Source organism: Anopheles arabiensis, chromosome 2, assembly GCF_016920715.1.
Source record: "Anopheles arabiensis isolate DONGOLA chromosome 2, AaraD3, whole genome shotgun sequence".
NCBI classification, from domain to species: domain Eukaryota; kingdom Metazoa; phylum Arthropoda; class Insecta; order Diptera; family Culicidae; genus Anopheles; species Anopheles arabiensis.
The window spans coordinates 102328836-102344946 of NC_053517.1; the positions used below are offsets into that span (position 1 = coordinate 102328836).

General features: G+C 44.7%; 5 protein-coding genes across 6 annotated transcripts; 1 reads left to right on the forward strand and 4 right to left on the reverse strand.

Moving 5' to 3' along the window:
- The first annotated feature begins 1555 nt into the window (after nt 1–1555).
- Nucleotides 1556–2332, forward strand: LOC120897015 (bifunctional endo-1,4-beta-xylanase XylA-like). Of its 2 annotated transcripts, none has more exons than XM_040301593.1 (2): nt 1556–1960; nt 2032–2332. In XM_040301593.1, exons 1-2 carry the CDS (start codon nt 1672–1674, stop codon nt 2178–2180), a joined length of 438 nt encoding a protein of 145 aa, XP_040157527.1. In that variant the 5' UTR covers nt 1556–1671; the 3' UTR covers nt 2181–2332. The 2 variants fall into 2 exon arrangements, with proteins under 2 accessions (XP_040157527.1, XP_040157528.1); XM_040301594.1 differs by having other exon boundaries at nt 1556–1930.
- A 3165-nt stretch (nt 2333–5497) lies between these two features.
- On the reverse strand, nt 5498–6356 carry LOC120895408 (glycine-rich cell wall structural protein). The gene is made up of 3 exons (XM_040298750.1): nt 6221–6356; nt 6046–6097; nt 5498–5844 (listed from the first exon to the last, which is right to left on the reverse strand). Exons 1-3 carry the CDS (start codon nt 6233–6235, stop codon nt 5567–5569), a joined length of 345 nt encoding a protein of 114 aa, XP_040154684.1. The 5' UTR covers nt 6236–6356; the 3' UTR covers nt 5498–5566.
- A 3203-nt stretch (nt 6357–9559) lies between these two features.
- LOC120895407 (holotricin-3-like) lies at nt 9560–10906 on the reverse strand. The gene is made up of 3 exons (XM_040298748.1): nt 10304–10906; nt 10129–10180; nt 9560–10026 (listed from the first exon to the last, which is right to left on the reverse strand). Exons 1-3 carry the CDS (start codon nt 10316–10318, stop codon nt 9629–9631), a joined length of 465 nt encoding a protein of 154 aa, XP_040154682.1. The 5' UTR covers nt 10319–10906; the 3' UTR covers nt 9560–9628.
- A 611-nt stretch (nt 10907–11517) lies between these two features.
- On the reverse strand, nt 11518–12117 carry LOC120895409 (urease accessory protein UreE-like). Its single transcript, XM_040298751.1, has 2 exons — nt 11982–12117; nt 11518–11878 (listed from the first exon to the last, which is right to left on the reverse strand). Exons 1-2 carry the CDS (start codon nt 11991–11993, stop codon nt 11609–11611), a joined length of 282 nt encoding a protein of 93 aa, XP_040154685.1. The 5' UTR covers nt 11994–12117; the 3' UTR covers nt 11518–11608.
- Nucleotides 12118–13182: 1065 nt separating this feature from the next.
- On the reverse strand, nt 13183–16072 carry LOC120893504. Its single transcript, XM_040295443.1, has 2 exons — nt 15966–16072; nt 13183–13972 (listed from the first exon to the last, which is right to left on the reverse strand). Exons 1-2 carry the CDS (start codon nt 15990–15992, stop codon nt 13328–13330), a joined length of 672 nt encoding a protein of 223 aa, XP_040151377.1. The 5' UTR covers nt 15993–16072; the 3' UTR covers nt 13183–13327.
- Between the last annotated feature and the right edge of the window lie 39 nt (nt 16073–16111).

A 16111-nucleotide genomic window follows, 5' to 3' on the forward strand; every position in this document is an offset into this window, starting at 1 on the left:
AGACGCCGAGCTTCCCATTAATTACCCACCCTGCAACCCAGTCATAACAGCGATTAGCGAAAATGCCAAAGATGGCTCATATTTTGTGTGTTGGTATTATTTTTTATTGCCCACCACCCCTTGGGGGCGTGCATCATTTATGCTAATCGACCGATTACTATTTGTCTTGCAGTTGTATATATGCTCTCCGGTCCGGGTTGCTGTCCGCTCGCTACTAACAGTGGTGACATAGATATAGAAGAAGAAAAAATAATAAGTACGAGCTAATTAAAGATCAACGATCAGGATCGATACACACTGCGGGCACTGCGCGAGGGCGTTTGCGCTAAAATACGCATAAGGTCACACATTCGGGCTCGCGCAAGTAGCTTCCTGCGTAGCTTACGTACGTACTACGCCAGCAAAAGATGGAGCAGCGCTACACCGCGTTGCTAAGCGCAGAGCGCAGTGCCGCATCCTCGGGCAGCTAGATTGCTTTGACATTTGGTTGCATTTGAAAAATTACACGATCGTTAGCATATTTCATTTGAAACTGTTACATTGAATAGGTGGTGTTTCAAATGTACTTCCCTTGAATATTACAATTAATGTAAAAAAATAGTGTTCTAAACTGTACACAGTTTTATGAAGTGTCCATGCATCAGCTATGATTTATACCACTCGTTAGAACGGTGAAACAATTTAAATTAGAATTAATAACACCCCTATCAGAGGCCCTTCCTCACCCTTAAGGCCATGGTAGCATCATCAATCATTTCCTCCTCATTTGTTGCCCGATCCCACCTCGCCCGGATGCAGTGGCGCACTGAGCAGCCGGTAACGATCATCCTCCAACCCAGGAACACCGGCGCGAGCAGCATAATCGATACTCCTGCCGTTTACTGGTAAAACAAAATGCTTGCCCCCTATCCACCCCTCTTTCACCCTCGTTGCTGATAATGTGCGGCTAATTATTTGGTGAACTATTAATCGAATGTACATTAACCGCCGTCTGCGGATGATGAATGAACCACGATCTGCGGTGCATACCGTCACAAACACATGCACGGTCTAGTGTGAAAAGTCATCCCGCCGTGTGCAAGTGTAATAATGTAAATAAACCAAAGCATTAGTTTAAATTATCGTCCCAGCCAGCATGGAGCGGTGTGGCAATAGGCCACCGCCATGACTGCGCTCACTGTGGCTGTGTTCTTTTCGGACACCGGCGGTCCGAATGTGATGTGGATGCCGGGCAAATGATGTTGGTTGGTGGTTGCTGGAAAAGCCTCACGCCGATACGGCTCGATCGTACGGTTCACTTTAACCTTTCCCGTAGGTTTATCGCAGCCGGTGCAGTGCTGCGGTGCGCTCGGATCATGGTCCGCTAATAAGTATTAGAATAAAGATCTCCTCCTTCTCCGTGGCATTGAATATTTCAAACCCATCCAACAGCCTACGGAAACGTCACACGGATGAGCGCGGACGGCTCAGTGTACCGCGGGGTGCGCAATCCCTCCCGAGGTAGATTGCAACTGCACACCGACGCTTCCCACCTATATAAAGCTTACCAATTAGCGTAATTTTCATTCAGTGTTGAACAAACAGTTCAGTAGTAACAAGTGGCACAGCTCAGCTAGCTCACCAGTGTCAATTTACCCGATCCACTGTAACACCCACCTACGATCAACGAAAATGTTCAAGTTTGTGCTGATCAGTGCGCTGCTGGTGGCCGCCGTCTGTGCCGCACCGGCCGACAACAGCAAGCCGGGCCAACAGGGCCGTACCGATGGGCTGGATCAGGCCGAGTCGGCCTGGAACAACAACCCGAACGCCTGGAACGCTGGACAGAACACGTGGGGCCGCGATCAGGCCGCCTGGAACCATCCCAGCTCGTGGAACCATGGCAGTGCGTGGAACCACCCGAACGCCTGGAACCGTGGCTACAACAACCGTAATGACATGGCCACTGGCCGCCGCGCAGGTTTGCTACCGGACTGTGGACCAATGTTAAAGTGGTGTGTTTCTCTCTCTACCAACTTGTCTCTTCTTCAGGATACGATCCCGCCAACCGTTGGGGTGCCGGTGCTGACCAGTGGAACCGCTATGGAGCCGCTGGCGCTGGCTATAACAGCTGGGCTGGACGTGGTGCCGCCGCTGGATGGCCCGCCGGTGCCGCTGGAAACCGCTGGAACGCATGGTAAAGCGGCGTAGCAGACGTTGAGTGCCGATTCGCCGATCCCTTTGACACAGATATTGGGCCAGTTTTGTAGGAGCGGACGTCGATGTGTATCATACTTAAGTTTTCTTCTTCATTGTAATCACATTTCAAATAAAGTTTACTGTGTGCACCATACAAGGGCGTTGTTTGTTTGCATATGTGTTCTAATAACCGTTGGAGTTAGATTTAGCGTTTGACGCCTGAAAGTATGCAATTGGCTTGTCATGTTCAAATGAAACCATCGAGCGGTTGTTGAAGAGAGATAGAGCCTAAAAGTATGCAATTGTTTTGACAAATTCAAATCAAGCTCTGGAAAGATCTCAACCGCATTGACTATGCCACATGTTAATTGTGGTATTTAAGTCCTTTAAAGCTTTTCGTCTAATTTTCAGCGATTTCTTACCAACACAGTCTATACGGGGTTTGAAACCATGACGTACATGAGTCGTAAGAATTACCATGGGACCGGTCAAACGGGTCAAATATGAACCTATTGAATGTGACTCTTTACCTTGTCAAAAGTTTCCCTAACTTACTATTTAACTGATAGCTCATTGGTACAGTCATCAAATGCAGGATGTAATGAAGTTTTTGGATGCTTCCGGAAAGCCATTTATTTAGCTAGATTATTTCACCACATTAAAATAAGAAATTAAAGTTCATATTTTGCACCTAGGTAAGTCCTTTTGCTAGCGTTTTATTGACATTTTTAATCAACAATGCAAATAGCTTGGCACAGCATGCGCCAAACTACTCAATCTTCATATCCATGGTCATTCATGAGATTAATAAACGTGCCCATGTCTTTCGTGAGATTAATAAACTACACTGTGAGCAGAACTTTTGGCATAGCTATGCGCTTGGTGGCCACTATGGCCACCATACACTATCACATCTGCACTCTCCTCGTAGGCTGCCGGCGAGTAAACAATCGATACGCCTCCAGCGTGTGAGGACGCGTGTGCTTTTGCGGATGCCGTGGAATAGGGAGCTCCACTAGCCAGCTGTATGCAGAGCAGGACGAATGCAGAAATGAGCTGTAGGATGAAAGAAAATAGCGAAAATTATATTCCAAACAGTTTTCAGAAGTTAGATCTTTTGAATACAGTAACCATCTCACGTAACACTTACCAGAATAATCTTCATGTTGGCAGGAGTCTTACTTTGAACGTAGGATCGAAACGGAATGATGCTAGAAGCAGAGTGAATCTGTGCCGCGAATCGTTGCTCGCTTTTATATCGTGCAAAAATTCAAAAATCCTGGAAATTCCCAAAATGTGCTTAACTAAAATTATCAAACCAGATTTTCGCATTCCCGTTGCAGGGTTGCTTACTCTATGTTACTCCATTCGCATTCCCGTTGCGAATGGGTTCCATTTTTCTTGAAACATAAAAGGATATGGTTCAAACGATCCCATGGTTCTGGTCTCTCTTTGACGCTTTAACAGTCTGTGGCACTTTTTTGACTTCAGCTCTTCCTTGGTATCCTTCGGTTATCTATACTTACATTCTGTTCAATATTCTCCCCTTCCTACTTCCTAGGTACAGGCACTGTGTTAATTTATGTTTTGTCAGCTTAGGATTAGGATTAGGATAAGAATATTGGCTTTAAGGTGGACAATACTAATCAATGAACAATATACTTCCCATGGTATAGTCGTCAACTCGAACGACTCAGTAACATTCCCGTCATGCGTTCTAGCCTAGAGTGGACCGTCCCCCGTAGCAAGGATTGACTATCCGACTGCGTGGTATGGAATTAAGTTACCAATTAGAATGAATTACGCCAAATAGCAGAAGAAGAGGTATAAGAAGAAGAATAATAAATAATAAACATTGTCACACCATCATGTAAGATCATCAGTCTTGATTTCGTTACGACATGTTGCGACATATCACGACGGATGCCATTGTGACGAGATACAGTGAGTAACCCTGCAGAACGAGCTCAACTTTTTATTGTCAAGATAAATTACGGTTAAAAGCCCCTTCTAAGCAACCAAAACAGACTGACGAACTTGAGTGGGACCGTAAGCGACGAACGTTTTATTCTCCTAACACTTTTTTTGTGTATCCGCGCATTTTCCAACCTGTCCATCTCGCCCCAAAAAAACACGGTAAAATAACGTCAAAAAAGAAAAAGCACTCAGGTGAACCACAAACGTACACCCCCCACAAACGGGGCTTTCGGATGCGAGCGACACTAATGCCAGATCACTTTCATTCCGGCAGAAATCGCTTGGCTGGCTTTTGCATGGAGCGATAACAAGTACAAGAAGCAACGGGCACGGCACAGTGATAATTCTATCACTCAGGAGGTCCGAAATGTTTGCTATTTTAGCAAACGAAAGTAATAAAACAGAACCGGTCTAACCGGTTTTGGCTGAGCTGGTTAGCTTACATTTTTTGTTTTTGTTGTTGTGTACAGACAGCATCCAAAATCTTGTTCTTATGGGCGGGTTCTTACGCAGACGCTCGTTCTTGGTTTCTTATCTTCCGTAGGAGGAAGAAGAGGGAAGCGCAATCAACGCATCATCAGAAGAGGGAAGCACAATTCCGACCGGCTTATTTTCCGGTAATCTGTTCAGGCTTGTAATTAGGCACCATCGCTTGGCCAGGGGCTTTGCCAGGGGCTCTGTATATGTTTGGCAGCCTCCCTACCCAAGCAGAGGTTGTGTTCTGCATGTCATGGCATTTTTACGATCTCAACGTAAACGATCTCATTAAACGTAAGAACAGTGCATTGGATTGCATTTTTATTGCCTGGATGAGGCGGACGCGTAGTTGTACTTGCTGCTTGCGTCAGTTAATGTTATCATTGCCCTTTCGTAAGATCGATCCTCGTGCAAGCTTGCAACATCTCCTACAAAAATACAAATAATACAAATAAATTTGTTTACAAATATTCCAAACAAGACCCTTCCAAAACAGCCTCCATGGTCAAGATCGATCCTCGGCAAGCTTGCTTATAATTCCTTCAAAAATAGGTAAAAAATTCAATACAAATATGATCACAAATATTTGAAACACGACCCTTCCAAAACAGCCTCCCTGGTCTTGTCAGCTATAGCAAAGGTATTCTCATCCCATGTTTGTAAACCGTTCGTGCAAGGTCAACCATTGGTAAACAAAGATCAAACTACGGCGTCTTTTGCGTAGCGCGCAAGATCATCCGCCGATGCGATCGTAGCGCGCAAGATCATCCGCCGATGCGATCGTAGCACGCCGGCTCAATCTCATTAAAACGTTAGAAACACACGGAAACACACACACACGCAAAACGAAACACAAAACACGATATCATATGTACACTCAAATCACAATTTATTTTATCCCTTAGAAAACACACCAAACCTAAACTTTACTCATTCAGTAGCCGTGAGACTTGTATCCATGACCATGCTGTTGGCCGTGTCCGTGACCACCGACCTGGCCGTGTCCTCCGAAGCCCTGGCCGTGTCCTCCGTGCTGGCCACCACCTCCGTGCACGTTCTTCTGTCCATGGCCACCGCCAAAGCCTCCCTGGTGTCCACCGCCAACGCCTCCGTGCTGGCCACCGCCAAAGCCTCCGTGCTGGCCACCGCCATTGTGTCCCTGGCCACCAAATCCACCATGTCCGTGTCCATCATTGTGGCCACCGTGTCCACCTATTAGATAGGGAGCGAGAGCAAAGGAGAGCAATTAATGTTACGTTTGTTTAGTCAGTTTCATCCACTGGTTTGCTTCTGCAACAAGGCATTTGAAATCTGTTTCTGAGCTCAACTTAGCACCGTTAGTGTTTCTACACTATAATTATTTCGTTGTTTTCGCGTTCTAGCGGCTCCAACCACACCGACACCAATAATTACCTTGTGCGCTAACCATCGCGACGATGGCGATCACCAGAAACAGGGAAGACATCTAAAAATTGGAGTAAAAAGCGAAGAAACGACAACACGTTAGAGATCACAATCCTTTCACTCGGAGAATAAAAACGGTCCAAGATTCTTCCTTCATCTTCACACACAGCATCACACAACGTACCATAAACTTTGCCATCTTATGCTTTCACACGACCTTCGTTCAAACTGCTCCAAAATGTATTAACAGACGCGTTCGCTTGTTCGCTACTGATCGCTCTCCGGCAGATTGTGCGTTCTTTTATAGTTCTCGCCCGACCCAGGGCTCGGTTCGGCCGGTCGCAGGTTCACATCGGGCATCATCAATGACTTCATTTCGGCAGCGGTAGATGCAGGGCTCGCCCATCGGGCAGCAAGGTTGTGTTGGTTGCCACTTCCTACCGCGCGGGCTTGGGCCTCCTCGTGGAGGGCCTTGGGTTCGGAGAGGATCAACCAGTTCATCATCATAACCAGCACAATCTTATATGATTACACGCAATCAACCCCCCGGATGAGGTGGCCGGATGGTTTGGTGGAGGAAGGATGACAACACACACACAGGGTATTGCTTGGGACGGACAAACAACTTCGGAGGTTTCTAGTTCGGAGTGGGTTCTTCCCAGCCCCGGGGAAATAGAGTCTCAAAAAAGCAAGCAAAAACATAAAAATAGAATGGATCGGTGGGGGATGGAAACACGATCATTCGAACTATTGCGAGTCCAAAGGCATCACAAAAAAAACCGGTCGCAATGAATGAAATAAACACGTAAAACAGTAAAACAGATGCAAAAATCCTTATCAACACTTCACAAACACGTTCTTATGTGCGCTGTTGGGCGGGGGAAGAGGCCCTTTTGTGCGGTAAAGAATACGGTGGCAATAGACTCTGCCGTGTCACTGGTTGCGATTAGAATGTTTTGCCTTTCGGGTGCATGTGTTGTGGCTGTATGGTGGGTAAGACAGTTGTTTACAAATACGCTAAACATGGTGGAACATTTCGCCATAAATATGTCTTACGCAATAAGATTTTATCAACGGCTTTTCAGCGGTGTTCGCATTTACAAGCTACAAGTTTTTATTGTATTGTGTTCTGAACTAATAGTGCAACACAATGCCTCTGGGTCATCAACCAATATGTCCTTGGTTGTGCTTGATGACTAATAAGACGTGTTAGAATAGGAAAAATCTAGTGAGCAATAGGGTAATTGTACCAATTATGGCTATAATATGTCATCAAGATACCGATTTTACGCCTGTAAAAATAAGTATTGGGTAAAATTTCAAACTTCTTTATGGTTTTATGTAGCCTACACGAAAGTATTTTTTATTTTGACTCAATGTTTAGCGAAACAATAGAAAATTTCGATTAAAAATTGCATCTCAAGTTACCAATTATGGCTATAGTGTTCCTAGCAATTCGCCATAGCTGTACCAATTGTGGTTGTAAGCCAAAACTCGTGGATATTTACACCAAAAATTACTTTGTGACATTGTTTTAACTGAAATCAAGTAATAATAAGTTCACTGCACCAATATAAGTATGTAACCACCATTAAATACGTAAAATTAACATTTTAAAATATCCGTTTTCTATCACTGGTTGTATTGATATCCACGCTCAATTAATCGCACAATTGATGAGGCTAATTCTAAAAAAACACTTTCGTACACCTTTATGATGACACCGAGCTTGGGCATACACCTGGCAATCCTTCATATCACTCATATCACAATCGTAGCCATAGTTCAACTATCTTCTGACCAAGATACTTTTGGCCAAGACTAGCACTAACTATCGATCAGCCATTTGGCAATAAGGCGACAAAAGCGGGTTCAGATTTCACTTTCTTCGTATGAAAGTCTTTCGAAACTGCATTATTTTGGTGAAACTGATTCGATTACATTCTTCTGATTATTCCATTGATTACTGATTCGAACACTTTACAAATAAATGATGCTTAAAACACATATTGGCTGGTATTGGCTGGTATTATTGAATCCGTTCGTAGCGGCGGCGTACGTCCCGATACTCATTTTCCTAACGTACTAGATGGTTGCTACTAGTGATGGGCGGGTCGACCCGAACCTATCGGGTCGGAGCCATCCGTAAGCGACCTGGAGTCGTTCGGGTCGACCCGAAAGGTACAAGTAGGTTCAGTGGGTGCAACGACTCCGGTAGGTGCGAGAGAAGCATGCGGCGAGCGGTAGGTTCAGTCGACCCGGGTCCCATAGATCAGTAGGGAAAGCATAAGCGACTCCGACCCGATGGTGCAGCGAGTTCGGGTCGGGTCGGATTGAACCTGTCTTGACCCGATAGCTTTCTCGCACCTACTGATCTATCGAGTCGACCCGAACTCGCTGCACCCTCGGGTCAAACTGAATCTATTGTGGCCCGACCCGACCCGAACTCGCTGCACCATCGGGTCGGTGTCGCTTATGCTTTCTCGCACCTACTGATCTATCGGGTCGACCCGAACTCGCTGCACCCTCGGGTCAAACTGAACCTACCGTGACCCGACCCGACCCGAACTCGCTGCACCAACGGGTCGGAGTCGCTTATGCTTTCTCGCACCTACTGATCTTTCGGGTCGATCCGAACTCATTGCACCCACGGGTCGGAATCGATTCCGACTGGCTTGCACCCGATTCCGGGTCGGGTCGTGAAATGAATCGTATGACCCAACACTAGTTGCTACAGTTATTCACCGCAGCGTTGTAGGACCGGGCTCAAGAAATGTGTTGCCATCCCTAGAATTTCATGTGAGCGCCGTATGTTCTCGCTACGAGCGGATTCAATAATACCAGCCATTAACACTTTAATGTAGCATCGTAGCACGTAAACTACGCGCTACGACCAAAACGACAGTTGTCAACAAAGCATCCATCCAACAGCATGTACCAACTATGGACGTACAGAAAAAAGACATATTTTCGATGAAATGTTGGTAGATTTTGATGTGTAGTCGTTAAATAACTAATATTTTGCACCAAAATGATGATTTTGAGATAAAATTATGGTTAGGTGCTTGAAAATCGCTAATATCCTACAGTGCTGCTCTTAGCAAAATGGTAAGAGATACCAAAAATCTTGGCAACACATTTTAAAAGGATGATAATTAACAAACGGAAGTGACCAACATGAAACTAATGAAGCACAAATGTATTAAAATGTTCATAATTGAAATGAAAAATCCTTCCGTGGTTTTAGAATGCAAATAGACTGTTTTAGAGCAAAAATAGTGTTCGTTATAGCCATAATTGGTGCTATAGCCATAATTGGTACACTTACCCTACACATGTTTTGGAATTTCCACTGTTTGGTAAGTGCAACTGTTTGCTTTGATGCAAAGATCAAGCTACGGCGTCTTTTGCGTAGTGCGCTCCATCATTCGCCGATGCGATCTTAGCACGCCGGATCATTCTCATTAAAACGTTAGAAACACACACACACACAAACACGCAAAACGAAACACAAAACACGATATCATATGTACACTCAAATCACAATTTATTTTATCCCTTAGAAAACACACCAAACCTAAACTTTACTCATTCAGTAGCCGTGAGACTTGTATCCACCATGACCATGCTGATGGCCGTGTCCGTGACCACCGACCTGGCCGTGTCCTCCGAAGCCCTGCCCGTGTCCTCCGAAGCCCTGGCCGTGTCCTCCGTGCTGGCCACCACCTCCGTGTACGTTCACCTGTCCATGGCCACCGCCAAAGCCTTCGTGCTGGCCACCGCCAAAGCCTCCGTGCTGGCCACCGCCAAAGCCTCCGTGCTGGCCACCGCCAAAGCCTCCGTGCTGGCCACCTCCAAATCCTCCGTGCTGGCCACCTCCAAATCCTCCGTACTGGCCACCGCCAAAGCCTCCGTGCTGGCCACCGCCATTGTGTCCCTGGCCACCAAATCCGCCATGTCCGTGTCCATCATCGTGGCCACCGTGTCCACCTATTAGATAGGGAGCGAGAGCAAAGGAGAGCAATTAATGTTACGTTTGTTTAGTCAGTTTCATCCACTGGATTGCTTCTGCACATCGACACTAATATTTACCTTGTGCGCTAACCATCGCGACGATGGCGATCACCAGAAACAGGGAAGACATCTAAAAATTGGAGTAAAAAGCGAAGAAACGACAACACGTTAGAGATCACAATCCTTTCACTGGGAGAATAAAAACGGTCCAAGATTCTTCCTTCATCTTCACACACAGCATCACACAACGTACCAGAAACTTTGCCATCTTATGCTTTCACACGACCTTCGTACAAACTGCTCCAAAATGTATTAACAGACGCGTTCGCTTGTTCGCTACTGATCGCTCTCCGGCAGATTGTGCGTTCTTTTATAGTTCTCGCCCGGCCCAGGGCTCGGTTCGGCCGGTCGCAGGTTCTCATCGGGCATCATCAATGACTTCATTTCGGCAGCGCCAGCAGCCGCAGTTCCTACAGTTACAATTGGCGCTCGATCGAGCATAATAATGATCAATAGCGTAATGCTCGTTTGAAATGAAACTCTTGAATGAATCTAACAATGTCTCGGAAATGATACATTGAAAAGAAGTAGAAAATGTTGTAGATGATCATATCTTAAAAAAAGTATCGAGTTCAGAACAGACATCGATTGAAAAATTGGATATAAAATACAGTAAGGGGTATTGTTGATAATATTAAAGTATTCGATTGCATACCTTTAGGCGCTTAGCAACGCTGGCAAACGACGAGTCCAGCAAATATAAAGTTTTTTCTTAAAACGTCTCACACAGGCTCATTCGAATTTGTGTTGTAGTTTAACAATGAGTAAGTTTATTATTAAGGTTCGGTTAATTTACTACTGAAAGACAGATAAAGGTATCCCGTTTAGATGGACACCCCGATTCAGACAATACAAAGGCTTGGAGAGGTAAAATGATTAAGGAAAAAATATACAAAGGATTACAAATGAATCAATATGCAATAAATCCACCTTGTGATGACCTGCGCAGTCATCCTGGCCTATATATGCTTCCGAAACGTATTAGTCCACGAATAGACCACGCAATCGGATAGTTATTTCTTGCCAACGGTGGTCTGGACAGTCTGGTTTGGTATATATTAATAAAAGACAGTAAATAAAACGGTGACTGAACGTAAATCATCATATCTGCTAAATGATCTGACCAAGCAGTTTCTTTTGGTATGCTCAACGAGGAAACAGAACTAAGGAACTAAGTTTGTGTCCAAAATGTTGTCTATTGCATCCTCTCTATCACATTTCTCATCTCTGAGACGTGATGATCGGTCTAAAATTAAAGTAATAGTTTCCATCTATAATCAATTCCTGTAATCTGGTTTGATGATCAACGAATACGGGGATAGATCGTACTTTCACCAAGAAATAATCAAAGATTGTGTCAGATGTAATTACGAAATATGAAAAATGAACAAGAATCCCTTGGTTTGGTACATTTTTAAATACTTTTTTTATTTGAATGTTTATATGCCTTGAAAAATAATCAAAAAAGTTTTTTCTTTACCGCATGATCACAGTTCCCCTAGTGTCCGTGCCCATCCTGATGCCCGTGATCCGATCCGTGCGAGTGACCATGATCATGATCGTGATTGTGATGTCCCGCAGCATGATCCTTTCCATGTTTATGTCCATGATCGCATTTCTTGCCGTCCCTTCCGTGGCCATGGTGTGAATCCGATCCGTGGTGTTTTGCATGTTTGCTGTGATCGTCGTGACCACCGTGTTCACCACCATGGTCGGCTTGAACGGCGACAATCGCCACGATGACAAAGATCGCCAACAAAATAGGTCCCTAAAAAAGGACGACAAAAAAACGTTGAAAATCACTGTTCACTGTCACTGAGGATCGGCGTCTTTCCGGAGCTCGGATCGAACAATGTACACTGGCAACCTACCCATTTAGTCATGATGGCGCAATGTTAAGCTATACTTCGCTTCACTCACAAAACTGTACTGAGCTATTTACTGTGCAGCGTCTCCGGCCGGACTGATCAGTTTCCTGGGACCGTTGCACTGAATACCTTCTTATATAGTGATCAAGCTGCGCGCACTGGCTAGTTGTAGTTTGCAATGCAGCTAACGCTTTGCATTATCTCAAGCGTTGATTGGTATTCGAAAAAACGGTGCAGCAAATCAAAACAACAAACATCGCGCGGAAGGGGAATTTTTGTTTTGCCGGAAGACGATGTGGGATTCACCGAGACGATTAATTGCTTCTCAAGGCTAATGTTTTCAAAGGATTTTCCGGAGTAGTTTACGATTTTTTTTTGTGTAAGTAAAGTTTAGTACAAAACGCAAAATATACACAATGACAAGCATATTGATAGCGGCCTCCAAAAATATTCCAATTGTTCGACCCGATCGCACCGCGTTCAGCTGTGAGCCGCTCCATGGAAGGTAGAAATAATCAAGACATATGATGCTGGAGGTCAGCTGTTATCAAAGCTGGGTCCAGTTCCAGTTCCATTGGGGGGCATCCCGTAATGGTTTGTAATCATTTTCACATACTTTTGCCTTTGACTTTGCCTTTGGTCGGCCATTGCGTGAGTAATCAAACTGTAAAACAGACTGCGTGTTAGGTTAATTCCGTGCGATGCTGAAGGGTAACCAGATGTGCTGAAGTTGAATTAGCTTAGATTAAATCACAGAATTGAATTTACAAATGATTGGACTTAGTGTATGGATGTTGGATGACTGATCATGACTTCCAGACTTTTGTATCTCCAATATCTTATGGAAGATGTTACACGCAAAATTCAGTAAAAATCAGATTGATCAGTGTTCCACTTAAGTCCATCATATTGGTGTACCTGTTCTGATCAACGGTCAATCACCCACGATCAGTCGTTGTGTTCTATTTTTAACTCATTAACTAAAAGGTCAACAATCGCCTCATTATCCAAATCGGCACGTGCAGCAACTGAAGCAAAAGTGATCGATCGATCGATGAGTTCATTTTTTTACTCACCGAGTTCATGCCAAACTATCGCTTACTCAACGGACAGGTACCATTGTTGATATAATCGAAAGACCTGACAGAATCTACCAAAGTTCGGATAGTACCTGGCACTGCAGATGTCTCACATACAGCACCCATCCGTTATTCCAAAATCCAAATTATTTACTTTATTATAAAGTTCATGCAATCCTTTCTGGCAGTGGATGATAGATTCAAGGATAACATGCTTATATACAAACGCTCGGGCTGCTCTCGATCGCAGAGCTATAATACTGATCGCCTTTAATTCGCCTTGCCTTCACCACTGTTCCAGACCTGGTCGGCCGTCGCATTGTGCGGGATCGTCACATTATGCCCGACCAGCCAGGGATCGAAGCGCTTCAGCTCCTTGATAAAGTCACCGTACGCTGGATCGGCGCTGGTCGATGTCGTTTCCGGTACCTTATCCTCGATCTGCTCACCGAATGTCTTCTCGCTGCTGATAAGCGTACCGTCCGGTTTGTCCTCGCGCTTGAACACCGCATGCCCGTCCCGCTGGCCGGTAACGTAGGGGTCGAATCGTGTCAGCACACGAATGTACTCGTTATACTCCGGGATCGCTTCACTGCCCTGGGGCACGGGGTCATCAAACTGGGCCAACGACAGTTGGCGAACCGGGCGCAGTTGCGCAAAGTTCGGCACATTAGGGGGCAGATCCTGATGCAGCGCATCGGTCACCGGGTCGGCCGGGATTGGGACCTTCTTTCCGGTGACCCAATCGTCGAAGCGTGTCAGAAACTCGGCATACTCCTTAAACTGCTGATTGTTCTCGTTGTTGGGGACGCGATCGTTGAACGCACCGTTCGGGTACTCGGCCACCGGTTGCCCGGACTGTGGTGCCGCTGTACCAAGTCCCACCGCCAGCAGGGACACGGCGATCGTACACATCTAAAAACACAATATATGACAAAAGCACACAGGTTTAATAGAGATGTATGATTTGTAAGCACTCTGTAAGCTGTTTGACAAACACGCTCGATGACACAATCTTCACCAAGCACCAAGCATTTTGCATAAATCGGGGAGTGTTAATTACATGATGGGAAACGTTTGCACAACACAACGATTGGAAAGCAACACTTTGTTGCTTGCGTTTTTTCTTCCTCTGTTTTTTTCTTTTTATTCATTAGGCAAATCCTTTCTCCATTAGCATTGCTTGCATAAGTAATTTAGCGTTTAGTAAGCGTCCTAAAAGTGCTCCTCCACTAATCCACTCAGGTGGTAAGATGCAGCCACCTTGTCGGGTTTAATGCAGTCGTGCCGATGATGCGCATGAACACTTTTTTGCATTTCACGCGATCGAGGTTCGTGAGGAGTTTTCTCGCGCCTCTAGAAACTTCGCTGAAAGTGTCCTGCAGGTTAAATGGTGTCAGTGTTTGCAGGTAAAAGGAGGAAATTGTTTAACAAACATTGAGATGAGCAATGATCACGATTTCCCAAGAGTTTCACGACCGTTCATGAGATTCATGTGAAGTGCTTAATGGAAGATATTAGCAAACAATGTGACAAAATCATCGTGTGTGCTTGTGTATTTCATTTTAAGATCCTTTTGCCACTTTGGCTATGAAGCATTCAGTGACATTAAGATCTAACTTTTTTCCAAATACCATCATTCAAAATATGACTAGATCATCAACGATCGTAAATCCCTTTTAAAGTGAAATGCTACTCTGATATTGACGCTTCCAGAGGCATTAAGATCTAACTTTCAAAGTATGACAAGATCATCTTCGATCGTATATCCTACATTAAGAGATATTAAACTCAGACATGGAAGCATCTAGAGGCGTTAAAAACTAACTTTTTCAAACAAATATCATCTATAATATGACAAAATCATCATCAATCGTATATCCCCTTTGTAAGAGAAATTCAACTCTTTAAAAAATATCATCCAAAGTATGACTAGATCATCATCGATCGTATATCTCACTATAAAAGAAATTCAACACCTGACATTGAAGTATTTGGGGGCATTAAAATCTATCTTTTTCAACACAAATAAAATCTCCAAAGACTGAACAGATCATCACCGATCGTATATCCCACTATAAAAGAAATTCAACACCTTACACTGAAGTATTCAGGGGCATTAAAATCTATCTTTTAAAAAAACACAAAAACAAAAACAAAAACTTCCAAAGCCTGAACAGATCATCACCGATCGTATATCCCACTCCTACATAGCATTGCAACTCTGAACTGTTTAGTAGCCAAATTCCCCACAGCAGTGAAAACTACAACCCAAGGCAGGAATGCGTTTCATAACGTGCACGGCTGCACTTTCACTTTGTATGCAAAAACCTAGCTCTCGTCGTGCAAAATTCGAGAAGAAAACAGATCCCATTTGTACGCGCCTGCAAAACCCTGCCCGAAGCAGCAGGTGACGTACCGTACACCGTACGGCACTGTATGCAAATGCCCTTGAATGCCGCATTTGCCGCAGTTGTTAGCACTCACAGCATTGGGCCCGTAAGCGGTTAAGCAATTGCCGCCGGCTGCCAAAACCCCGATCAGCAATTAACGGCAGAACGCTAACCGGAATGTTGATGAAGGACCGAAAGAAGGTTTCCTCCCATGTTTTGTCGCATTCCAAAAAGCCCCTAAGGGGGTTTGATACTGCCCAAGACAAGTTCTCGCGATGAACAGCATGATGATCATCATTATCGTATAAATTGCAAACTTAACTCCCGTACCGATCAAATTTCACCGCTCTGCGGATAGGAGTTGTTTTTTTTTATGCGACAAAATCCACCAACACCTGACGGATGAGAACGATCCAGGAAATAAGAAATGCTTCGCCGTGATCAACAAAGATCATGCAAAGATCGCTCTTGAGAAAGACACACAGACATGCCGGAAAATAACGGATTCAACTCACTTTCAAAGGTCCGCGCATCGTTGACATTGATCTAAATGGAAATCCGCCTACTGCGCGCGAGGATCACACTGGTTTGCTGTTCGTTGTTGTTTCTTTTCTTTTTTGCACTCACGATCACGATCAGACACGCCTGAAGGTGACTGAAT